This window comes from Ciconia boyciana, chromosome 8, assembly GCF_034638445.1.
Source record: "Ciconia boyciana chromosome 8, ASM3463844v1, whole genome shotgun sequence".
Classification (NCBI taxonomy): domain Eukaryota; kingdom Metazoa; phylum Chordata; class Aves; order Ciconiiformes; family Ciconiidae; genus Ciconia; species Ciconia boyciana.
In genome coordinates, this window is record NC_132941.1 from 9,262,970 (window position 1) to 9,289,021 (window position 26,052).

At 43.6% G+C, this 26,052-nt stretch overlaps 1 protein-coding gene across 1 annotated transcript in view; it reads left to right on the forward strand.

Moving 5' to 3' along the window:
* Positions 1–1,994: 1,994 nt before the first annotated feature.
* Positions 1,995–26,052, forward strand: part of ABHD2 (abhydrolase domain containing 2, acylglycerol lipase) — a 43,943-nt gene continuing 19,885 nt past the window's right edge. Inside the window, exons 1-5 of the mRNA XM_072869114.1 lie at positions 1,995–2,076; positions 12,360–12,446; positions 13,321–13,521; positions 23,955–24,130; positions 25,700–25,867. Coding sequence (XP_072725215.1) covers positions 13,328–13,521; positions 23,955–24,130; positions 25,700–25,867 — 538 coding nt within the window. The 5' untranslated portion in view covers positions 1,995–2,076; positions 12,360–12,446; positions 13,321–13,327. The remainder of the gene's footprint in view (positions 2,077–12,359; positions 12,447–13,320; positions 13,522–23,954; positions 24,131–25,699; positions 25,868–26,052) is intronic.

Here is a 26,052-nt window from a genome sequence, read left to right on the forward strand (position 1 = left end):
TCCTTCCCTTTCTGGAGACGCAGCACCTTTTCCACCACATCCCTCTTCTTGCAATAAGCACAGTTCAGGATTTCGGCTCCCACTGCCACAGCCACCTGTGAATTTGTGCTGCCACCCCTTCAGCGTTAGTCCCCTCCGGTTCTCATCTTGTTCCTCACTGATGTATCTGAGCAGCCCTGATATAAAAGACCACCCTATGTTTTACTTCTCCTCAATAAGAAGTGGGCAGCTAAGAGTTTGGGTTGCTTTGCTTTGTGAGGGTGTGCTTAAGAAAGCTCTCTTCTAATAGTTGAGCTTCTCTCAGGTCAGAGAAATCTCCAACAGCCTTAAGGATTTAAAATAAAAGCCTTGCCTGGAGGCTCAGCTCCAGTTCATGGTGTGTTTTCCTGCTTGGATCTGTGTTTTCCTGCCTGGATAGATGGTGAGGAGCCAAGGCACACCTGGAATCAATTGGACTGCAATTTTTTGTAATCAAATTCAAACACATTCTTCAAATACTTAGTTAAGAGGCTGATGCCGGAAGTTTATCTACTAAGCCTATCTCATAGCTTGATCACAAGCATAACTCAGCTGCCTTTAGACATACCAAACCTCAACCCATCTGAGTCGCCAACGAATTTAGCAACGACCATAAACCCTGGGTATTTTCACAAGGTTAATTAAAAGCCGAAGATAAGGAATCCGGCTCTCATATGACAGCGGTACAGGATCGCATCTGTAGCTAGCGAGGAGCACTTGCTGTGGGGCTGCTGCTGTTTCTGTTCTGCCACCACCATTTCAGCAGTACCCTCTCTGCCCTTCCTCAGAGCTCCCTTCTTCACCGTGACTCAGTCTACAGCAGTTAGTCATCTCTCCAGATATGTAACTCTCTGGAAAATGTGACTTGCTCCTTGAGAGCTTTCTCTACGTAGGAAGCTCCAACTCCCAGTAAACAGAGGAAACAAAATGTCTGAAATCAGGGAAAGGATTTTTCCATCCAGTTATATAAAGCAACCATTAACATAGCTAGGAACAGTTGATGTTAGTAGCAACGTAACATGTGGCTCTTTTGGGAGGCAACCAGAAAAGCCAGTTTATAAACATCGCACTGCAGGTATTTTTTATTTTAATATTTGTTTTCCTCCAGTGCCCTCCAGATGCGGCAGGCTCCGTCTACCTCCGGGCAGATTTTGCTGTCCCTGTCACACATCCCACTTAGTGGGAGGAAACCGGGCTGGCACTCCTGTGCCTCTGAGGGCCCTTCACTCCTGCTGGTGAGGCCCAAGAGATGTCCCCAGCTCGCACCCCAGTGCCAGGTTTGCCACACAGAGATGGCCTGGGGGCCCATGGGAAAACCAGTGTGCTAAGGCCCAACCACCATTTTTAAGGCCATGAAATACCGTTCCTAAATGATTTTTATTGCAACATAGCATCACGTGACCAGTATTAAGCACCCGGGCACACTTAGACGGATTATCAGAGGTTTGTGCCACGCTGGAGAGGTTTTTGGCCCATCCGGCCCTCAGAACCACCAAGCCCCATGTCACTGAGGGGTGAACATGCACCTCAGTTGGAGCGGTCCCCAGGCTGTTCCCCCCGGCAGCAGGGGTGTTGGCTCCGGCAGCAGGAAGTGGCCAGCGGCGAGGCTGGTGCTTCACCCTCGCCTCACCCTCGCCTCACCCTCACGTCACCGCTCCTCCCGCCGCTCCCCGCCGCCCACCGACCCCGCTCTGGCCCCGCTGTGTCATGGCGGCGGCAGCCGCGGCTCCCCACAGGCGCCGGCAGCCCCGCCCGCGAACGCCAATTACCGCCCTCCGCCTGACTGAGAGGCGCCCAAGCCAACCGAACCGCAGCGTCCCGCCCTGCTGCGTCTCCACCAGCCAATGGCGCCCGTGCAGCCCGGCTGGCGCGCGCGCTCCCACCCCCACCTCGCCTTCCAGCCAATCCGTGCTCGGGCTTGGGCGGGAGCGGCACGGCTGCGCGGCCAATGGGAGGGCGAGGGCGGTTGCTAAGGGGCCGCGCGTAACGAGGCTGGTGCAGACGGGTGGGAGCGGCGGCGGAGCTGCCAGAGGTCGTGCGCCTCAGCTGGGCCTGCAGGTGAGGCGGCGGCGCTCCGGGAGCCCCTTCCCCGCAGGGCTGCGGGGGCAGAGACCGGGCATGGCTCCCCGCCTGCTTCTCAGTAGTACGGGGCCTGAGAGGGCACGGGGGGCCGCTGCCCCGCGGCTGGGTCTGTCAGGCGCCGCGCGGTCAGCAATGCCCCTCTCGCTCTGGCCTCAGGCTCCCCGTGCCCGCCCGGCCGCCTTCTTTCTGTTTATTTTCTGCGGCAGGCTTGTCTTATGTGTTTATTTCCTGGGGTGGAGGTGGGGGTGGCCCTGCAGTGGGGTTCAGCTGGCCTGGCTGTGGTGATCTGCGGTCAGGTCTCCTCCCGGTGCCTCTCTTTTTGGTTCTTACTGGGGTTGGAAGGTCTGTGCAGCTGGCAGTGTGGTGACGGCCTTCCCCATCGCTTCGTGGAGGTGTGAGTTGTGTAAGGCAAGAAAAGTGGTAGTGTGAGCAGCCCGTGCCCGCAGGGAGTGAAGGCCGAGGTGGGAAACAGTCGTAAGCTGCTTGGGAGCTGGGTGCAGAGCAGAGGTCCTGAGGGGATGGTACTTGTGTGAGTTAGAGCCAGGTGAGTCCTGGTTGATGTCAGTCAGGTCACACTGCTCCCCCTACACGTGGCTCTTCTCTGTTGCTCAAGCTCCTAGGTCCTGATATTGCTACTAGCATTTTGCAACAACTTTAGACTTACTTTTGTTGATGCGTACTATATACTGCCTTGTTAACACAGTTGATGTATTACAGCCGGTGAAATCCCTCACCCGACACTAACTTTTTTAAAGAGGTATGTTAGCAGCAGCTTTATTACCACAGTTATGGCTGGAGGGATGGCATTCTGTAGTTGCGCTCTCATGCAGCCTCTTCAGAGAATTCATAACAGCTGCTTCTTATTGTTGATGTACAGTTGTCACTGGTGTGGTAAGTACTAAAGGTTCCTGTCTGCCTCTTACAGATTGCTGTTTGGTTTCTACATCACTGGTGCCTCCTTCTGTAACAAATGTTTGTGGCTTATTAATTAGCCAACTGGTACAGTGTGTTCATCTTGCATGCCTTATCAATGATTATCATGCTCAGCCATGTTTATAATATGGCTTAGGTTGACATGTTCTAGTCCTCACTGATAAGGTGTTCATAGAACATGCAGTTCAGCCGTTTGCATTTGTGATATCTCATTTTTCAGACCTTCTCCCATAATCTTTATTTCCTGTTCAGGGAGTTTTGTTATTGACAACTAGTCTTTGGTTGTTCTGTTGTTATCTTTTCTTGGTTAGTCTACTTCACCTTCTTTTCTAGGTGCTTGCTTAGTTCTCATATCACAAGAGAAGTTTAAATAAATTCTCTTGTCCCTTCTTGGATCAGTGGACGTGCAGCTTTTCTTATTATTCTAGCCAGCACTTATTTGAGTCTCAAAGTCAAGAGTAAGAACAGGAAGGATATTAAAAAAGAACTAAGAGCTAATGTTTGTGTGGTTCTATTCTCCTGCCTTATTCTTAAAAACAGTTGTATTTCAGCTTTTTGCATGGGAGGTCATCTGTGTTACTGAGTAAATTAGCTGGGTAGAGGATGAGGCTGAACTAAGATTGTGCCAGCCTGTCTTTTCTAGGGGTGGAAAAGATGTGGAGGTTGGGGATAAAACCTTCCATCTTGCAAAACTGTTTCTGAAGAAGTTAAACTTAAAACTTAATTTGTTCTACTCTTCTTGTAAAAGCTATATTTTTCTATTTGGGGAATGAATAGCAGCTTAGGCTCTTAGTGTTTCATAAAGCTGCATTATTAAACTTGTCATCTGAAAACCCAGAGATTAACACACTGAAATAGTCACTGTTCTGTGATGTGGTATTGGGACGGAAAGATAGCAGAATAACATCATTTGTCCTTGACACGGGCATGTGGAGAGGTTGTCCAAATCTACTAAGTTCTGACTGTACTTTTAGATGTAATTTGATGTACTATAGAAATAGGTGGCTTTTGAGCACTGATTCAGGCCTTCTGTAGTTGTAGTTTAACCTCACTCGATAACAGAAATGTCCTGGGTGCTGCTGGGTTCACACTGCCCTGTTACTCCCCTTTCTTGCTCTGTATCTCCGGCCTCTTCATCCTTAGTTTCATGCTGCCGGCTCTGGCAGTACCAGAACTTCAATTAAGTTAACAGGATGTAGTAAAGTCTCTAGTAAGGGTGTATGTGCTGGGGTCTTTGGTGCTTGTAATTCCTGTTGAAGGCTACAGACACCAGCCTGAAACTGGTGTTTTGGACTCTTCAGCAAAAGCCTGAATCATCATAGTTCTGCTAGTATATTGGAGTCTTCATCTATGCTTTTGAGTTTCTCTCGAAGATCGTATTTCATTATGTGTTTTAGCTCTGAATTGCTATTCTTAACATGTACTATAGATTAACTGAGCTTCTGTGCAAATATTTGCCCTTCTTCAGTCTAAATAGCTTGTGAAGATTAAGCTTATATGCAGTTAAAAAAAAAATCTGATCAAACTTAGCTGATTGAGTTCATTACCAAACAATTGATTTCATTTCAATGTGCAAGGGCAGTCTGTCCTTCTTAGGGAGAACCAAAGTCCCACTTGCCCAACATATGTGGGTGGCAATGATGCTAACCTAGTCAGGCAGCTGTCTTGGCCTCTTTTAGCTCTAGGAGAGCTTGTGTGCCCGAGGGCTTGTCTTTTCTCCAGCTATATCAGGTAACTTGATAATAAAGATTGTCTCTAACTGCCAGCCTTACTATGCCAGCATCGGGCAGCAGCAATTCAAAATGCTTTGCGAAGCAGTTCTGTACAAACTAGGTGCTTGAAACATCTTTGTGCCTGTGCTCCGTTAGAGGTAATGGCAGTGGAAGGAAGTGTCATACTTTGCAATGTATAGAAGATTTTCATCTGTATCTCTACGTTGACCAAGAAGTGCAGTTGCCTAGCACTTACTTTACTGTTGAGAAATACTTGAGTTTCCTGTCATCATGGGTTCAGTCTGACTAAAATAAACAGCAATGACAACTTCCTCTACTAATATGGACCGAGCTCCTGCAAACACCAAACCCTCCTGAAACTTCTGATATACTAGTTGCTAATAATTGAGCTCAGCCCTATTCAGGGCATTGAGCGCTCAAACAGTGCAATATGGGCTCCTCATGGAAAGGGTCAGTTAGGACAAGTGACTGGCTGCTAGTGAGGGGTTCCCCATTCAACAATTTGTCCTGTTTCTAAACTTATTTACATCTTCAAAGATGCTCTTGCATAGAGATGCAGGTTCCAGAAAGATTTTGCTGAGGGTGTTCAAGCCTGGCTGTCCTTTAACTGGAACACCCTGTTCTGTGAAGTGTTGGTTGGGCATATGTGAATATGAAAGATTGTACTAAGTGAAATAAGCAGATGCACAGTCATTTACAGTGACTGTCCTTGTAAGAGGTAAGGAGAGAGTGTCCTAAGATGTGTGCCTACAATATCCCTAACCTCCCACTCAGATTCAGCAGGAGAGTGGGCAATGTAGCTCTTCAACCTTTGAGTTGCTGGCAACTACTGTGGTGCTCCAAAACCTTTTTGTTTCAATCGACATTCTGACAAAACCTGAGTTTTCTGCACTTCTGTGGTAGTGGTAGCTGTGTGTTGGTCAGGTCCTGTCTCTTTGTATTTGGTTCTCTTGTCCTGAAGTGTTGTTGCTTCATTTTTAACATAATGATGTGAATTAAACTTTTCTAGTGTGAGCCTTCTATCTGTCATGAACAGACTTTGAGAATGACTCTGCAAATCTTCTGTACTGCTGTGGAGCAGAGCTGCTGCTTGGGGAAAAAAATAAGCAGGGTGTTTGAAGACCTCAGAGTGAAGTGGCACCTCAGCTTTTGATCGTGTTCAGATATAGGTGTTTTCTGACTGTTTGAAATGGACCAGTCTTGAATGGAGTTCTCTTAGCTGTCTTAACTTGTACTTTGGTGATAGATGGTCTTTTCCTGCTGTGCAGCTAGTCTGGTGGGGAGCATGCTCCCAGCTTACTCAGCTGTGCACCCTATAGCTGAGCAAACAGCTGTGATGTGCTTGGACTTGGGGCTGCTCCTCTGATGTCTACATCTGAGCTCTGTGACAGTCTGGAGTCTGAGGGTAAATGAGGCTTTAACAGTACGATGCTGCATTTCAAAATATAGTGAAGGCATACCGCAGACTCTTTTGGAGTGGGTTTAGTCTGTAATGCAGTTTGTATTAGCTCACTTAGCTATCTGTGGCTTGATGCTGGTAGCATTCCCTCAACTACGGAGCATGGATTGTCAGGTTCTCTGCAATGTGTTTAGTCCACTTCTTCCCTTGAGCTTAATGCTGCCCACTCGCACAGGGTTATATGGCAGGTAAGTGACACCTGCTAAGGATGTAAAAGTCTGTGGAAAGGTGTTAGCCGGTATTTCTTCTCCCTCAGTACCTAAAAGTAAGCTTGACCTCTCCTGCAAGGAGCTGAAGCTCTGCCCTGAAGTTCCATAAGGTAGTGGTTAGGGTGTGACAAAGTCCTAAGTCTCTGCAGTAATCAAATTGCTTAAATAACATGAGCCTTTCCTTTAAGGTAAGATAAAATTAATTTTTTTCTGTGGATTCATCAGAGCCTTGTCTTGTCTTAGTTTAATCTTGTACATCAGGTGTGTGCAATAAAAGCTAATGCAGCATTTTTCAATCCATCTGTGACAAGCAGGAACCAGATAAGGTGACATACAGGGAGTCTACACAGCAACCTTCTTGGATAATATACAAAAGCTGCCTGTCATGCAGTAGAACCATTTAAATCAGTTGAAATGATATTGTGAAGAAACAAAAGCAGTTCCTGTAGTTGGAAGGAAGTGAAATTCAAGGCTGACTGTAAATTAGCCTTCTTGGGGAAGTGAAAGACCTGAAGAGTCTTTGGCCCTGTTGGCTATAGAATTATTCTCAGGTGCTTTCTTAAGCAAGCTGCCTTGTCATGTACACCCAGTCCTCTTAGGTGCTTGGCTTCTGCTCTGAAGGTGTAGGACTTCTCAAAGTCAAAAAAGGAAAAAAAGCTCCAGTTAAAGGCACCTGTCTTTCTGGCTGTGCTGGTGGTGCCTCGTGCTATGAACTTTGTCCCTGTAACCTCACAGTACCTCTAAATTTAGTGTATGAGCCAAGTATTGTGTCTGATTAAAAGGTCAAATTCCAGTGAAGGCACCAGCCAAGAAATTCTTGTTGGAACATGGTATAAACATACCTGCTGTTTTGTATACTCACCAACCAGCCAAATCCTGGCCTGGGTGCTGGCTCTGACACAAGGTGAGGGACTTGCACCAAGGACTTCCAAGTAATGTTCTTTTAAACATCCTTGTCATGGGACATGTCAGTGTGCCCTCTTTATTTGGAGATAAAATCTGTCAGATGTTTGACAATAAAACTGCGGTGGGCTTTGCCAGACTCCTGATGACTCTGGCAAGGACTGCGCTTTATCTCTCATGGTCATGTCTCCTGAAAACCTAAGCTTAAGTCCTTGAAGTGCTCAGCTAATTCTTAATTATACCCTCTATGCTTTGAGGTCTGAGACTTAGTTGGCTGTTTTTTAAATGGCCAGAAGTATTGAGCAGTACATCAAGATGATCTTAACGTTTACTTCTGACGTGTTCTCCTCTGAGCTACCACTGAAGATAATAGGAGGTTCTGCATGGGGCAAGCTTGGGCTGGTTAGGTGCCAGTCTCGAAATAAGCAGTGTGATGCCTTGCTTTGTGTGCCTAAACCTATGAGGCATAGTACTGGTGTGGCCCTAAAATACTTGTGTCTATGTAATTCTTTGGAGACCTTAAAGTAGCAGTTTAGGCTTAACACTTTTTTCTGTAAAAAGGAAAGCATCTTTTATACAAAAAGTGCGGGGTAAAAGGCAGGATACAGGACCGTGCAATAAAGCTTGAGGTTTTTCATGATTCCGCTTGCATGGATTCCTGTACTCATGTAGCTTGTGTGACCTCAGACTGTCCTCCAGTGCTTTACAAAAACTTAGTCTGGCAGCATTTCCCATCAAGACACATTGCTTCAGAGTCTTTCCCAGGTGTATACATTCCCCATGTACATTTTCATCTGGATGGTCTCTAAACATCATCTTCTGCATTTAAACCGTTGAAAGCTCAGCAGTGTGACACACTTCTGTACACTTCCTGGAGTGAGATTTGGATCGTATGCTGGTGTAAAACTTGGCTTTGTTTAAAAACCTTTGTAGTGCTCTGACTTTCTGCCCTTTCCTTAATAAAGTTCCCTTCTCCATGATGTGTTTCTAAATATCTTACCTGGTAGTGACAGGCCTGTAACTTCTGGCTTTGTGGTGTATGTTTCAGAAGAGGTATTAGCTTTGGCTGATAGTAAAGATGATTAATTTCCTGGAAACATTCTCTAAAGAACTAACTTCAGTGAAACAGCCTTCCTTCCTCCCCCTTCAAAGAGGGGGAAAAAAACCCTTATTTCTGATCTGAATCTGCCTAAGCACAACTCTTTAAAGTAGGGTGTTTTGCTTTCCTCTTGTCTAGCAGACTTGCTTTGAGTTTTATTCCACAAGCAGCCACTACAAATAAATGAAACCAGTCCAAGAAATGTCTGATAAGTTAACGAAGTCTGTCTGCCTAATTTGTCTAGAAACAGCCTCTTTGGCTCTTCTGAATCTTAGTGGGGAAGAGAGGATCTTACACGACTTGGTAGAAGCTGTAAAAGGATAGGAAAGGGGATTTTTAAATGCTTTCAGTGTTGGCCAGATATGCTCCAGTGCTTTGGTGTCCAGCTGAGCTCTGAAAGTACTAGTGAGCCAGAATGCTGACTGGTGGGAGGGCATCTAGGAGGTTTTTGTATCAAACTGCCATTCCTGGAAATGGGATTCTTCAGTGAATGTAACAGAGCATAAAATATCTTGCTAGTGGAACCCCTTTTAAAGAGCTGCTTTTACTCTTGTCTGTGGGCAGTTCCATACAGCTGCATCTCTGCTTTAGCCTGAAACACTTCTAATGCTTCAGTGAAATGAGTCTGCCAGGCTTTCAGTTGCTCATTAAAAGGCCTGAGGGAAGGACCCTATGGGAGCGGCTTCCTTTAATGTCTTTGCTTTTTTTAATGTTGGCTTTCCTGTATACAGAGTCAGGCTTAGCTTTGGCATGGGTGGAGGAGCTGTAATGCTTGGTAGCTACCAAATCCTGTGCGTGCCCTGTTGAGTCACAGGGTAAAGTGACTTCTGTCCCTGGAAGAGTCTCCTCTCCCCAGGAAACCTGGAACAGAAATGTGTGCAAGTCTCACATTTGTTGTTAGTCATGTCTTCACTTGCTGTACAAGTAAATATCTTGGCAATGGCTTTCCCAAAACCCAGTGTCTTTGAAAGGACACATGAGGAATTTGCTATAGCTCTACTGGCTTTTGTGGTACTTGTTTCTATTCCTGTCTGGAAAGGGGAGACATGGAGTTTTTCTCATTATACTTGTACAGGTAAGGTGCGCTCTGTTAACAGTAGTGCTGAAGTGTTTCCTGTAACATGATTTTCAGCCTCTTACTCTGTGATGAAAGGGCAAAAGAAAAGACTCCACAAATCCAGCACTTGCTTTCCAGTGATTGATTTTAGAGTTAGTCCCCAGTCACAAACAGACTTAAGAATATTGTTTGAAAAGACTGTTAGTCTTTGGGGCTGTTATGCCTTTAAGTGATTTTTTTTTAAAAAAAAAAGGAATTATACACTTAAGGTGCTTCAAAATAATATTCTTGGCCCCAAGAGCTTCAACTTTTGTGTTCCTCAATGTGCATCTCAAACCCTGTGATGGGGGTTTGAGATGAAAAGGCAGGCTTGGTTGCTTCCAGTGATACACTTACTGCCTCTTGCTAATTTTGTCTAGCCTGCTAAAAGTGAATCTAGTGTTCCGTATACAGAAAAGGCCAAATGTTTGTCTGTTTATATTAATGCTGACCCATTAAAAGAAGATTCTAGGTTAAAATTTGACTGGCTCAACACTGTGGTCATCTGTCCTTTTTTGTAAACAGACAAGTTTATTGGGTCAATGTAAAAAGGGTTTAACAAAACAGAAGCAAGGTGACCTCATCCCTGCTTGTAAATAGCAAGGCACTTGTCCTATGTGATTAGAGGCAGAGCTCTCAAATCCATTTCAGTAAGCTAAACCTTTAAAACTTCAGAGCGGAGTGCTCTGGCTCAGCCCCTGCAAATCTGCCCTGGCTGAGACAGGTCTGTTTAGGTCTTCAGGAATACCAGACTCTCCAAGTACCTGAAGTGCCACAGCTGGATCCATAGGGCATGGAGTTTACCAATCTAGCTGTCTGGGACTAGATCGATTGCTTAGTTAATCACTGCAGACTGCTGTATAACTGTAACAGCAGTGCCAACTTTGTGTTAGCTGTACACAGACTGGTCTGAGCTTTTAGGTAAAGATCCTGACAAATACATGAACCTCTAGCACATGGTTGAGGTATGTATGTTCAGTGAATATGTATTTAGACTGTCTAAAAGGGAAAATACTAGTTCACAAGTGTCAAAGCATAATCCTGCCTTCCAACAGCTGACTTTTCTGAAAGTAACTCCAAGCTAGTATGCTTTTTTAAGGTAGTGACAGGCAAAAACTGGATATGGAAGTATGAAAAAGATGTGGTATGTTTGTAATCTGAAGAGTATGTGGGAGGGGAGACTCTCAAAGAGATACAGTGTAGTTGGGTCAGTTATACTGAGTCACTAGTACAAAATGCTAATGACTAATCATGCCTAGCTTTATTTTTAACAAATTCAGTCATGCTGTGACAGCTGTAAACAGCAAACTAGCTTAAAATCCAAGTGGCAGGAAGGTCTTGGGTAACTTTTGTATCAGTGTGTCTATTAATTTTCTAAATAAAACAATGAAGGGAAGACGCCAGCAGAACTTCTGGGAGTTTTAGCTGGGGAAGATTTGCTGAAGCACTTGGTTGTCCTTGAGTTCCTGAACAATCGCTGACTCAATCTACTCTTCTGCTGATTGTACCTTCCCTGGAGAAGCCATTGCTGTAGTTTGCCTGTTGTCTCCTATGCAGTTGGTGGTAGTGTTGGTGAAAGTCTACGAAGTATGGAAGTGAGGTAACATACTACAGCTGAACATTGTTCTCCAACTCTTCATTGAGACATGATGCCAATGTAGTCTTCCGATTAGAAGAATAAATGGCTTTTTGTAGCCCACTCCTCTCTCCCTTCTACTGTGAAGCTCAGAATTGGAAAATAAAAGCTTCAGAGTTGTCCAATACAAAATGTGTCTGCTTTCTCACACTCTGTTCTCCTGCAATGCAGATGGTTATGGTGGCAGAAACTTGCAGTTTTCCAGTATGCTGTTAATCAATAGCTGATGTCAGACTTGTACTTTCTGTACTCCCAAAATCCCTTGGAAGAATACTTCTGAGGTTTTGTTTTCCTGCTAGGAAGATAAGTAAGGCTTTGGTATGGCCTGTCCTGGTGGTGTATTTTCTGAGTTGGAAGCAGCAGCCGTGGTAGAGAGCAGATGATTCTGGAGCTTTTTCCTGGAAGCTCCGATTCCCCATCGGTTTGTTGTGCCTGTAGGGAATCCAGTTCTAATTGTAAATATCACTTACATTTTTATGGTTACAGGCTGAAAACTTGCTCTCTTCTGTTGGCATCATCAAGTTCTTGTAGCAAGCCTTGGTGTGTGTGCATTAGTGTTAATTAGGTGGCTGTATCTGAGCCTCCTGGTGGCTCTCACCATCTTGTTGAGGTGTGATATGTTGTAACTTCTCAAAAAAGCAAGTGTGGGAAGAAGCAGAGACTGTTTACAAGCTTCCATCTGTAGGAGTGAGCCGCCTTGCTAAGCCTGAGTAAAAGTAGCAGTAAAGTTCTTTCAGACTGGCTTCACGCTTCAGTAACAGTGTAGATATTGCACAAAGTTGAGAAGAACAGTAGCCTGTTACTTCTAGCCTTAAATATGAAGGGATTTGGGTAGCTTTTGTAACTGGGGACAATCTTGCAAAGATGCTGTGTGGTCTTCTGGAAGTTCATAGCTTGGCTTTCTTCTGAAGTTGCACTGGTTTTCATTATTGCTTTCTGTCTATCTCTGCGCATGAAGGTGTATTTACATACTGCAGATGAATTAATACGCTATAGGCAACTGATCTAGTCTGGAATCTGTCCACAGGCAAGAGGTTTGATGCAGATGGATCAGAGTTGAAGCAGTTATGACTGAATACCCAAATCATTTGCAATGTCTGAGGGGACCTCTCTATAAATTTGTGTTCTTCCCTTCCAGCTGAGAGATGTGGCCTTATCAGTAATATCAGTTTGCTTTTCCTCCCCTCACAGGATAACTCGTGTAGTACGTGGAACCAGACAGTGACAATTCTACTGAGGACTGGCAATTATTTCTTGTTTGAGGAAAAAGTGACGTTGGTAAGATTTGACTTGTCAGTTGCTATCTTACTTGGGTTACCCATGTGGCTGAGGAAAGACCCAGGGAAAAACCTGCCCCTTTAACATGGATGAAATGTCCCTGTAGTAACTCCAGCCAGCCATTTGAACCGTATGTTCAAAAGAAGCTGGATAGGTTTAAGAATTTGATTTCAAGCTGGAAGGATATTGTTATATTGTGGGGTTTTTAATTCTCTCCCCTGCCCCACTTCCTTTACTCTGAAGCCCTTGAAAGACTAAATATTAATCTAGTCCCCCTTCAGCTGCAGAACTACAGTGAATTAAAAGAAATGCTGAACTCTCTGGTACATAAAGTGACCACCTTAAATACAAGCAGGAGTTAGTACCAGTATTCTCATGGAGTTGCAAAATTCAGGCTGAGGAGCTAACACAGTAGTTCTTTCAAGTCCTCCTTTTCAAGCCTGGCTTGTACATCTGGGAAGAAACACACATCCAAAGCTGATGATGTGCCTTTATAGCCTGGCTTTTCACTCAGCTTCAATTTAAGCCAGATAGTCTTGTCCAACACCCTGAAAGTATTGACTGGCTGCAGACTGTAGAGTTTGACACCTGAGACATTGTTGCAATTCTAGTGCAGCACTGATTAGGAATAAATCTCCTTCCCAACTGATCATCCAGTTTCTATTTCCTGTGATGGTTGGGGTGGTTAGAGCAGTACAAAATAAACTTCCTTTCATCTTAAAAGTTGCTAGTCTCAGCTGATACGCTAGGATTTTTGTAGCACTGTTAACTGACAAATTTAGTTGGTTAGCACAGTCTTACATTTAACATGGCAATTAATATTCATATCCAACAGTATATTGCAAGAAGCTTTAATACTGGTTTTTATCTCCAGGCTCAAAATGAGTGCGATGTTGGAAACCCCTGAGCTGCCAGCGGTGTTTGATGGGGTGAAGCTAGCTGCAGTTGCTGCTGTTCTGTATGTTATTGTTCGCTGCTTGAATTTAAAAAGCCCAACTGCCCCTCCTGAACTCATTTACCAGGACTCTGCTTTGGCCCGCTTTCTACTCAAATCCTGCCCGCTTTTGACCAAAGAGTAAGTAGTATATTTTTTTCCATGTTGACTAGCGTTATATGGAGAAGGCTGCACTTAACCATTCTTCTGCCTAGTGTGTTTCTTAAACCTGGGTGCAAATAAGTGTCAGGGTATTGTCTTGATAAAATAAACCTGTTCCAAATCAAGTGTTTTGTTATTGCTAGTGTCCCAGGTACTTGGATTTAGGACTAAGCCTTATTGTGCAGGGCTCTCCATGGATGTATGGAAAAAGTCATCCCTACCCCTCTGTATAGTAGCTGTACGCTGATACTGTACTATACCAGCACTATCTAGCCCACTGTCTGTGGAAATGGGGGAGGGATGGATGCAGTCAGCACTTGTTCCTGTTCATGTACTCTCCTTTCTATTAGGGAAGAAATCTGTGTCTGTGCACTTATAATAGGAAGTGTCTGTGCACTTATAATGAACACAGGGATGGCTATTAGTTTTAAAGTGCCTACTCTTATTTGAAGTGCCTTAAGTTGATTGAAGACTAATGAAATTTATTACTGGGTAGAGCACATCATCATAACTAGTTTAATGAAGTAATAACATACTGGCCAGCTCTAAGCCTGTTGAATCCATTTTCAAATTGACCTTATGTTGACTGTATGTGAACAGGCTGATCCTTGACCTTCCATTCTAGGACCTCCAGAATCAGTGCAGCTGCCCTTACCTTCACCAATAATATGAAGCATTTACTACAATTTAATGAGGCTTTGGAGGTACAAGGACTTTGATTGCAGTATTTCTCTTCTGCAACCTCTTTGAAAACTTGCAAGTCCTATTTAGAAGCCCTAAATACATCCATTATCTAATAAGCACTGAGTGAAGCTGCATGAACCTTCCTTTTGGATCTCAAAAGTCAAGCTGACTTAATAATAGTCATTCTAAGGGAGATGAGAGGCTTTTAGCAGTGCTGTGTTAGGTGCCTTGATTACATAAGATGTAAGATCTCAGGCCACAGGATCTGTAAACTTAGAGGAAACAAAGCATTATCCATTTTAAATTAGAGCCCAAAGAGGGTTCCCTGATGCACTCTGAGTTTGGTAGTAACATAAGAGTGTGTTGAAGCTGAGCATTGAAACTGGATTCTTGATTATGGCTAGTGCCTTAACTGCAAAGCAGTTGCTTCCCTAAAAAATACCAGGTAACTAGAACCTCCTTAGTGTATCTTAGACACTTGTCATCTCAGTGTTGGCACTCCAGATGGAATGTCCCTAGTCACTGAAAAAGCAAGCATGAAGCTGTGCTGATTACCAGTCTTGAAGGCATATTAATATCAGGCTAATCTTTGGATATGGATTGTAAACCAATTCAGAGTCCATTTTACTCCTATTTCAGCTTTTGTTGTCATGGCACAAGCTCCTAGCGCTACTATATTAGAGGCATGTTTTGGACTTTCACTCAGCTGGAGAATAAAGTATTCCCAAAGGAGTGAAAATGCAGAACACATCTAAAAATTCCAGTACATCTGTTGTGCATTAATTGCAGGAGCAAAAAGCTTCTTGCAGAACCCCAGTGTTGTGTTAATAGTGTGCAATCTCGTGTTGTTTGCTTTCTCTGGATCAGCTCAGAGCTCAGGCTTGCCAACATCTCTGAAAACTGTAGCAGTGATTTCCAACACATGATTCTTGGGCAGAACATGGCCTCAAAGGCTTGCATGACCCCAGGAAACACTCAGCTGAAACCGGAACAAAATGTGTCAATAGGTAGTTGTTCAGTCTTGTTACCTGTATACCTATGTTAGGGCAGACAGGAATATAATTGTTGTTTGGGATTGAAAGGGCTTACAAGAAAGACAACTCTAAGATGATGTATATGTGATTTTTTGCTATTCCATTGATGTTATCACAGACTTTTTAAATACAGAAACTTAAAAAAATCAAAGAAATCCTGTCTTCAGGCATGAAAGTCACCTGGAGACTAAAGGGGAACAAATATATTTAAATTCCTGCAATTATGCATGAAATAGCTTTTCGCTAATTAGTCCTACAAACTATGTGAAAACAGCCTGTGCCATACTCCACTGAAAAATCTGGTAAGGCTTTGATTACCTGCTAATTATTCAGAGTGTTAGGAAAGCTGATTAAGAAGCTCTTTTCAAATTCTATCACGAAAGCAAAATAAGTAGCCCAGCAATCCCTTCTGTTATATCAGTACTGGGTTTGTTCTAAGATTTGTTATAAGACCAGTTCTTCTGTATAGCTGTGAACTGGCTTTCAGACCTGGTTTGTTCAGTTCCCTTATGCTTAAGGGAGGAAGGGGTGAGGGTATTGCTGGAAAAAAACAGGGTGACAGGGAGAAAGCAGAAATAAGCAAAGTTACTCTATCTGTGCAGCTATTCAAAAATACTTGGAAAAAACACTTTTGGATTTTATTTCCCCTTCATGGGCACCATCCTCACCTATGGACTTACTCAATACATTGTAACTGTAGTGCCATTCAGTCAGTAAAGTGGTGGTGGATGAATAATTTAAGAGCTTTGGACAGTAAAACTGCCTGAGATGGCTGCGTGCCAGGTACCTTGTACTTGCAGATGTTAGTACTGCTTTTTACAATTCTCTAAACTGCTAGAAGCTTTCTACATATCGATCAAACACTGGTAAGCAATAGACTCTGTCTTGCTAGAGCTCATGTTTTCTTACCTCTTTATTTCCCTTCCTCTACCCCTGTCCAGCTCTGTACTTCAGCTTACCAAGTGGAGTAGTATAATCAGGCCCTTTTTCATTCAAAGAACTGCTTCTTGCATGGAAGCTCTTGCAAATCAGCACAGCATTGGTGCCCTCGAGCACTCGGGCCTAACCCCTGGCTGCAGCTGTCTCCTTTTCCTGTCTCTCAAATTTGTACAGAAAGTCTGCCATCTGCTCTCTTATTCCTCTAAAAATGCAGCATTGGCTCTTTGATTCATGAGGACAGATTTGGCCACTGCTTGCTGTACTGGGCTAGAGATTTTTTTGGCTGTTCCCAATTTCTTCTACCATCAAGTGTGTGTGTGCGCATCTTTATTCCTGTAGAGGCGTGGCACAGGTGTCATCCTTATCGAAAATAATTATCCTTGCTGTCTGCACACTTATCATTGATAAAGGCAAGCTCCTCAAAGGTTGAGGCAAATGACTGTCAAGCCTGTTAGTAAACACTGTCAAAGATCCAGCCTAGATCCTTCTTATCCTTTGTTTGCACAGTAACCTATACTGGATAAGCAGGCTGCCTGGTACCAGAAGACTCTTTTGCACTGTCATTGCTTTTCTCCTAGATGCAAGGAGACAAGTAGTCAGAAAAGCTGGCTTCAAGCTTTTCAATGTTCTTTTCCTCCATCTAATAGCAAACAGTGTTTGATTCCTGTCAACTCCTTAGCATTTTACCCTAGGAGGAATGCTTCCAGGAGAATAATAAAGTAGAAGAGCAGTGTTACTTCTGAAGCTTTGGCAGGTGAACATGTTGAGAGGTGGAGAAGAATGGCAGCTCGCTATTGTAAGTTGAAGCATTGACCTTAGGGAGAGAAGCAGCCTCGGGGGGTCTGAGTCCTTGCTAGGTTCTCTGCTGTGGCATTGGCAGCAGCCTTGCATTCTCCAGCTCTCATCAGCAAGGAAGATGTGCTGTAATACTGGTGCCCTGTTTTGACTAGAATACTTCTTGTAGTCACTAAAGATTGAGGAGGGGTGCAATGGGCACTTTACTAAATAAAAGCTGCCTAAATTTGGAAGGAGATGGTTTAACAGAGGAGGCCAGTCTGTACTCTTACATAGTTCGGACTTCACGCAGTTTCTATGGGCAGCAAACACTTCTACTCCACTTATGTTGGTTTCTTTTTCAGAGGCTCAGGGGACATTTAAGCTCCCTAAGCTGCTTTAAAATTTTGCTGTTACATATTTGCTGTGTCTTCATCACATTGAACAGTCTAGCTGAGCTGATGCAGAAAAAGCTGCTTTCTACATATCTGGGGGGAAGGGGTTGAACCCTGCGGACTTTGACATGAGCTTTCTTGACTGGAATTCAAATTGCATTCCCTAGCATCAAATAAGGGACAAGGTTCAAACAAGGCTTGATTTGTAAACCATCCTTTAAATACCTCCAAAATGCTCTGTAAAGTGGGGGGAGAAATAACCTGTTGCCTGCTGTAACGCAGCTGGCAGTTCTCAGGGTGACTCCTGACATGGACAAACCATAGGCTCTGCTTTCTTGCTATCAGTATCAATGTGCTACATATCAAAGCTGATGTAAGAGTTAATGTTTAAAGTGTTAATCTCCTCAGATGAAATGAAGTAATGCTCCAGAAATAAGCCTGTTGCTGAACTTCCACTTCAGATCTTTGAGGACCTGAATGCTGATGCTTGCTAATAAAAATAGCACAGTTTTTATGTGCTTTGTGTGAGCTGCTTATACAGCTGCTGCTTTCCTAAATTCCTGTATACTGGGCAATGTACGTGCTCTAAAATAATAATCTGCTGCCTGAGAGCTACTAAAACTTAATCTACAATCACATGTTGGAATTGTTTTTAATATTAAAGTGCTAGGAGAATGTTTGAGAAACACTTAAGAACTCTCTTGCTCTTGGGCACTGTTGTGGACAGCCACCTTGATAGATGTGGGGCTGCACTGCACAGCTGAAACACAGCATTTGGAGCTAAAATACTGGCATTTGTGAGCAGATTTGTGTAACTGGCTGTGAATTCACTTAGCCAGTTAAGACTGATGAACTCTACTTGTTCCATATAAGTCAGCTTCCATAATAAGTAACTGGCGTCCCCAGACCTGTTCTCCTGTCTGCCTTCTGTTGCAGAATCCTGTTACTAGAAGTTACAGGACTGGCTACTGGAAGCTATAACTAACTGCCTCCAAATATTTATCTTTACTCAGAGTGCCTGATATCTGTTGCAGCTGACCAAATCAAAACAGGGAAATGAGTCAGTTGAAAGCCCTCTGAGTCTGGAGCAAACTGGGAAGCCATTCTTGTTTCACAGAAACTGAGATTTTTTTTCTGGTACAACACAACTTTGCCTTCAGATCTCCTGTGTTATCAGTACCTGCTTGTCTGTGCTATTGTAGTACATCATCCTTGTCCTTGTGTGGGCATGCATATACCTCTTTGGCAAGAGGTCTTCCTGACTGCTGTTCACCACCCAGCTGGCTGCTCAGCTTCTGTCATCTCTAAACCCCTATTGCAGACCATTGGAAACACTGCATATAGACATTGTGTCTGTGCCTGGGCTCTCGTACATCTGTGAGCAGCTTTGCTGGAACAGGGCACACCGAGGAATGCATAGTGAGTCATCTCCATACAGTGAAACGTGCTGTACTGGGATAATCTCTACAGTACACTGCTTTTCAAAACCACTTTGGTTTATAGCAGGCATCATAGAGAAGTTGAAGTCTGTCATGTCCTTGAACACTTGCCCTGCTTCTACTTAATACCAGTGCCAGAGGGAAGCCACCTGCTTTTATGAGTGAGGGGCCCTTGTTTGGAAGATATGGTTAAATTTAGCAGTAGCGATAGTTTTAGCATAAAATCTAAAGGGCAATGCTTGAATGCTCCTTAGTTGCTCAGTCTGCATGTTGCACCCTGCTAAGCTTGTTTTGTTAAGGTAAGCAACAGGCTGAGAGAGTTGGGGTTGTTCAGCCTGGAGAAGGGAAGGCTGCAGGGAGACCTTATAGCAGCCTTCCAGTACTTAAAGGGGGCCTATAGGAAAGATGGGGACAGACTTTTTAGCAAGGCCTGTTGTGACAGGACAAGGAGCAATGGTTTTAAACTAAGGGAGGGCAGATTTAGACTAGATATAAGGAAGAAATTTTTTACAATGAGGGTGGTGAGGCACTGGAACAGGTTACCCAGAGAGGGAGTGGAGGCCCCATTCCTGGAAATGTTCCAGGTCAGGTTGGATGGGGCTCTGAGCAACCTGATCTAGTGGAAGATGTCCCTGTTCTTGCAGGGGGGTTGGACTAGATGACCTGTAAAGATCCCTTCCAATCCAAAGCATTCTATGGTAAGAAAAATAGCCTGAGTACATGTTCTTCTGCCTCCAGGATGATTGTTTCAGGGGAGCATCTCTCTTCAGCTGTTTGCCATAAGGAATGTTGGCTTCATTGCAAAACAGTCTGTGCTAGCTATTGTTATCAGCACTGGATAGTTAGGTTTTTCAGCTGGATTGAGTATGAAAATGTCTCTAGAATTGTTTTTCACATAATACAGCTTAAATAAAATTTAGCTTATCTGATCTGCACTTTCAGGGTGTGAGGACTCTTGCATAATTCCTGGCTAGTTGGTTTTTTTTGCCTCACCAGTGTGGTATCATGCACCTTCATGACTGAAGAGTTCTTTCTATGCCCTCCTCTTTGTATGGTTTTAGTAAAAGCAAGCTGAAAGTCTACACAAATCCTGGATAAAAAGACATCTTGTCCTTCAATCTTGTACAGTCTTGCACTATTATGCTCAGTACTTGGTCTTGGAAGTTCTTGTAGACTTTATCTCAAAAAAGTAGATAGAAGTCACTCATAGGAAGACTTACAAAAACAGATTTGTCCATTGCCAAAATGGAGGGTCAACAGAAATAGTTGACAGACAGATCATGTGCCAGATTCTGCTATAGATTATAAGGATACTTTGCAAAGTCAAACTTGTCCATCAGCTGAGGACAGCTTTTACTGGAATGCAGTGATAGACTTTGTTACTGTCAAGGCTTTATAGGGCTTTGTAATAGGTTAGATTGGCAACTTGTCGTGGTAAATTTAAAGTCTAATTTTTAATAGCTGCCTGCTTTTGCATCAGTCTAAGATGAGTTTTAATCTGTCTTAGTTTTTCACTAATTATGCAAGATCTATACAGTCTGGGCAACTTTTTCCCCCTTCCCTGTTGAAGTCTTGTGAAATTCAGTCTCCTGGAGCCTGGATACTTAAGGGATTTTTGGATATCTATCTCACCATAAGCCTGTTGCTTAAAGGCTGATGGGCAGTAGTAAAAGGAAAGATAGGTGAGATAACAAGCTGCTGCTCTAACACTTGCATGTATTTCAGAGCTTTAACTCCTTTATTTTTAAGAGCGAACTGCAGAAATATACTTAACATGCTTAAGTATGATTAAGTGGGAGTAACAAATCTGTGCATCAGAATACTGCCCTAAGCACATTACTCATGCTGGAACTTGACCTTTGAATATTTATCTAGAAGAGCGTAGTTATATGCAGAGTGACTAACACTAGCATGTCTTTGCTGCAGGCAGTGTGATGCTTAAACAACTGACAGGAGTTAACTTAGAAGATAAGCTGAGCGTTTTACTTGGTTGGTCCATAGGATGCTCAAACACTAGTTTGTGCCCTCTGAAGGCAGCAAGCAGTGAACGCACCCTTGTCCATAGGACTCCGCACAGTTTTAGCCTTCAGATGGAAATGTGGAACCCATAGGTAGCATTTGTCCGTCATTATGGATGGAGTCACAGGGATTCCTGTCTTGGTTTTAGTCTTTCCTTTAATGAAAAACATCTCAATGAAACCACATGCGTTGTTTGCTTAAAAGCAGTGTAAAGGTTTGAGTTACTGAAGATCAGTACTTCAGGTAACTTCCAGTCAGGTTATTCAAAGACAGGTTTGGGGTTTTTTTCTCTCAAAGAAACCAGCTGTGACCTGAGGAGGCAGGCTGTGGTTAGTAGGACACTCTTGGTAAGCAGTATGCTTGAAGCCATTTGTCTTCATTTAAACTCTGGCTTTGAGTTTACCACCACTCCAGTCATGAGGCTTTGAAGACTCTTCCAGCTTCCTTTCTAACAGCACCCTGTGGTATGTGCTGCTGCAGCTGCTACATCTATTCCACTGGATGACTAACTTACAGCTGGAAACTGAACTGTAGGTAAATGTCAGGAAATGATTGGTGCTTGCAGAGGTCCTTGTTTTTTTTATCAAGGTGGTAGCAGTAATCAGTTACAGCTGTATAACTTGGTTGTTGTAGCTGGAGAAAATGCTTTCCTGTTATCCCTATGGACTAAGACTTTGGGTTTTACCTGGGATAATATTTGATTTGAAAAGCACTGTATAGAAGCAGAATCACCAAAACTTTCCAATGCATGTACTTAACCTAAGATTAGAAACCATGCAAGAACGCTGACATCTGAGTCTCATTATAGGTTGTATTTGACAGCTTTCCTCAAAAGAAGCTGCTAGCAAAACCCATCTGCAAAGGGCTTCTGTGAAAGAAGACAAAAAGTCAGTCAAGCACAGTCTAGTGTGGGGTATGGCTATTGACCTGCACTGGTCACAAAGTAAATGACTGGGGTGAAGCTAGCTGCTTTTTCTTATGCTAGAAAAGCAGTGTCTCTTCCATCTGGCAAAACAGTTGCTGTTCAAAACCCTTTGCAGTGAGCTGTATGTGACCTGAGAAGAACCATCTGTAGTTCTTGTGCAGCCTTGTTTACATTGACTGCACTATCCCAATTGATATCTGGAATGGAATTGTGAGAATGTATCCACTGACTACTTTCTGTCTCTACCAGCAATTGCAGAGGATGAGCTTATACAATCCCTGTCATTGCTGGGAATCTGTGCATGGCTGGTGTGCTGCACATTGTGCCTGGCAAGACACACCTGCAGTGCCTATCTCCCAGTGCAGAGATGCTGGGCTGATAAAAGATAGATAGTGCTACTAGCCTTATGCAGATTCTTTGAAAAGCTTTATAGTTGAGTGATCAAATTCAAGATGCACCAAGTGCCAGTTTACAAGGTTACAAGCATCAGTTGGCAGCTTTTGTAGCTCGTATTGAAGTGGTATCTACTTTTGTGGGAATCTATTTTGTGTCTCTTTGGGAGGTGCTCTTGCAAAAACTGAGTGAAACTGTACAATGAGCTGTTGTGTTGCATTGACTGTAAGAAGTCTCCCTCATGGATGAGGTAAGAGAACAGGGAGAAAGAGTGTACTGCTGCTCTTGTCTTGCTAAACAAGCCTAGGTAGTTATTACTCTTATAGGAAGTAGTCTTTTGAGGAGCATGTAGGGGGAAGAGGGAGTTGTGGATACAACATGTAAGAGCTGCCATGGGGAAGAAGGCCTAGCTGTATGAGTAGGTAGTGTCAGAGTGCAAAGGAGGCAAGGTTTCTGTCACATTCTAGCAGATTATGGGCTTAAGTAGTAAATCAGAGCCCCGAGCTGCCTATTTTCTGTGAACCAGGGGAGAACATGAAAGAACAGGCTCTCTGCTTCATGTGGTCTCAAGCAGTAAAGGGAATAATTGCAGGAAGCCCCCCCCCCCCAAAAAAAAAAAAAAGGGGGGGGAGGGAGTTGCTAATCTCTCGGGATTCAAAGTGGTGTCAGCAGCTCTCAAGCTTCTTCTGGATACCCTGCTCTGTGTAGCAGAGACCACAGCTCCTTAATTGGAAGTATGTCCCCTGGGACCGCTATTCTCCTAAACAATAAATCATTCATGCTTTCCTGTTGAGAACTGATGTAACTATCTTTTTCAAGGCATTGGCTTAGTCTGTCCTTGGTGGAGTGGCCAGGTGACTGCCCCACCACCACCATGTGGGCAACAGTATGTCTCCTGTTAAACCACTTGTGACTCTGCTTGTACTAACAAAACTGATAACTAAGCCTTTAACCCCTTCCAGCTACTAGCTGTGTTTCCCCCATGTCATCTTCGAGGATCAGTAAGCCAGGAAAAGAAAGACAGTCTGCTTTGTCATCTAGCTTTAATATGCCCTTGATAAACAAATGTAATTGGTAGAGTCCCCCTTCATGTTGAAAGGGATTTACTATTCAGTGGAGCTTGGTTGGCTAATTCAGACAGGTCCTTTTAAAACTGTCCCAGCTTTACCTAACTCTGCTTTGAGAGGCAAAATCCCCCTGTACTGTGCTCTTCACTTAACTGAGAAAAGCAGTTCTATGCAAAACAATCCCAACCATCAAGTCTTGGGGCTTTTGGTCTTCTAGGACCTGCTTCTGTCACTGGCTTGTACAGTCAAGTGCTTATGCAAGTTCATGTGTCTCAACCCAGCAGGCTTCAGTGTTTCAATTAAAACAGATTTACAACATTTTACAGGTTTTGGAGGTCAGCTTGGTTGGCTAGCAACATGCTGTCCCAATCTCACTGAGGCACAAGGTCTCTGTGTATTTAAGAAGCATTTGTGCATGTAATGTTTCAATATAGAGGAGTGTCTGGCTTTTGGCTTCTGCTGCTGCTGTCAGTGCCGATTTGTCAGCTTTGAGAGCATATCAGTCTCTCCTCTTGTGCAAGGCTGCAAAGATCAGCGCTGCCGGTTCAGTCATAGCAAAAACAATTTCATATTTGTTACTATATTTGGTAGCAATACCAAATTGCTAGAGATTTGTTACGGAGAGATTTGTTATGGAAGAGCCTCTCTCTCAAATAGGAGAGATTTGTTATGGAAGAGCTTATCTGTTTTCAAAGGCTCGTTAACACAGCAAGGTTAAGCAATTAAATTACTGCCTCTTTCAGGTACATTCCACCCCTGATCTGGGGAAAGAGTGGACATATCCAGACTGCCCTTTACGGAAAAATGGGGAGAGTGAGATCACCACATCCATATGGACTTCGCAAGTACCTCACGATGGCAGATGGAGCAACAGCCACCTTTGATCTCTTTGAGCCGCAGTCTGAGCACTGCATTGGAGGTCAGTCAAACAGCTGCTGGCTGCATACAGCTGCTAACCTTGATTCTGTGCTCTGGGGGATGGATGAGGATGCTGCTATTTGATTTAGCAGAAAGGATAGATGTTAATTCTGGTGATGGAAGGGGGCTGCTAAGCAATACCAACCAATGTGTGGAGGCTATGAGGCCATCTTGCTGTATACCTGTCTCAGGCAGCAGGACAGACCCTACTAGACTGACTAACTCTTTGTGGCAAGAGGTGAGGTGTTACAGAACATTTCTTCTGTTCCTTAACCTGTGCCTCAAGTGAGAGGCTGGCAAAGAGAATCTGGTGGTGAGCCTTGTTTGGAGTGCCCTTTGCCTGTTAAGGCTGTGGGATCATACAACAGAGCTGCTTGAGGTTCTTAATTGCCTGGCATGTATGCAAAAGAAAATGGACTTTGTCTCCCCCTTAGAAACAGATTCCTGGTGGTCTTTACTAACAATGGGTGTTTCAAGATCTGCATAAAAACAAACATCTGCACAGGATGTGAAGGAGTCCAGACATGAAGAGAACTCCATGAAAAAGTAGAAAATTATTGTGATTCCTTACAACATTATGTATGTTTATTCAGAGTGAATGTCAGCTTTCAAACTCACTGTTACTGCTAGTAGCAGCAACATTTAAAACTGCATGACTGTGGCTTGACTTCAGATGTACAATTTACCCCTGCAGTAGCTGATTTCATTGTAAGCCCATGACTCCCATTTGGCCTTCAGAAAAAGCGGAGTTCTCTTAACTGTCAGTGTTGAGATCCTCGTGGTGTAATGCTGCACTAGAACAGTTACTGTTATCTTTATCACTGAAAAGAAGCTGAGCAGTGCTTTCCTAATGAGGCAAAAATTTAGTGGCTAGAGCTGCTAAGTATTGGATCTTTGCACATAAGAGTCTGATAGCTAATTTGAAGCACATATGCTAATCCTGAATGTAATTTACTGTGCTTACTTGAATTACAACAATTACTTTCTTAGTTGATTAAATGATATCTTGTTAAACTACTGAACAGTGTCAGCAGATCAAATACCATTAGATTAGCCACAAAGCAGATGATGGATAATGTCAGCTGATCAGAATGTCTGTGCTTAGCAAAGCTTCATTTCGAAGATTTGTGTTACACCCAACTCTGGAAGGGAAACGAGGGAAAAATAGCGTAGACGGTCTACTTGGTGCATGAACGAGCAGTGGGCTCCAGAGCTTCCACACACTTAGCAGTCACAACAGGCTGTCAGAAGGCAAAACATGTGTAATGTCAAAAACATCCTTCAAAGGGAAGAATTTACTCTTGGTCTCTAGGCAGTGCCTGTAGAACTGTTTGGGCAGCTTTCCCTGGAGTTAGGAAACTGTTCATCTCCTGTAACATGAATTACTCTTTCACATCTGTAGCACTAGAGCTGCTAGTCTCCTGTCCCACACTGGATTTTTGGCAGACTAGTAGGATTTTTAGCTTGCTTCTGGTAGATGGTTTCCCACGGATCTGAGATGGAAACCTTCTGAATCTCTTAATTTGCATGAAGTGACATTTACTTAACTTCCCTCTCTTTCTGTGCACAGAGGATGTCACAATGGTAATCTGCCCTGGGATTGCTAACCACAGTGAAAAGCAGTATATCCGCACTTTTGTTGACTATGCGCAAAAAAATGGGTACAGATGTGCTGTCCTGAATCACTTGGGAGCCTTACCAAATATTGAGCTCACTTCTCCACGAATGTTCACATATGGTAGGTACTTTATGGCAACTGGGGACTTATTTTCAAGCTTGTGGAATTTTTAGGGCTTGATCAGCCTCCTTCAGCATAACACAACTGCTGTATCTGAATGAGGATAATAATTTTGTACTGTTTCTTAGGAACTAAACTGAACTTATGTGTGAGGAAGAGGGAAGGCTAATATGGGGATTCACTTT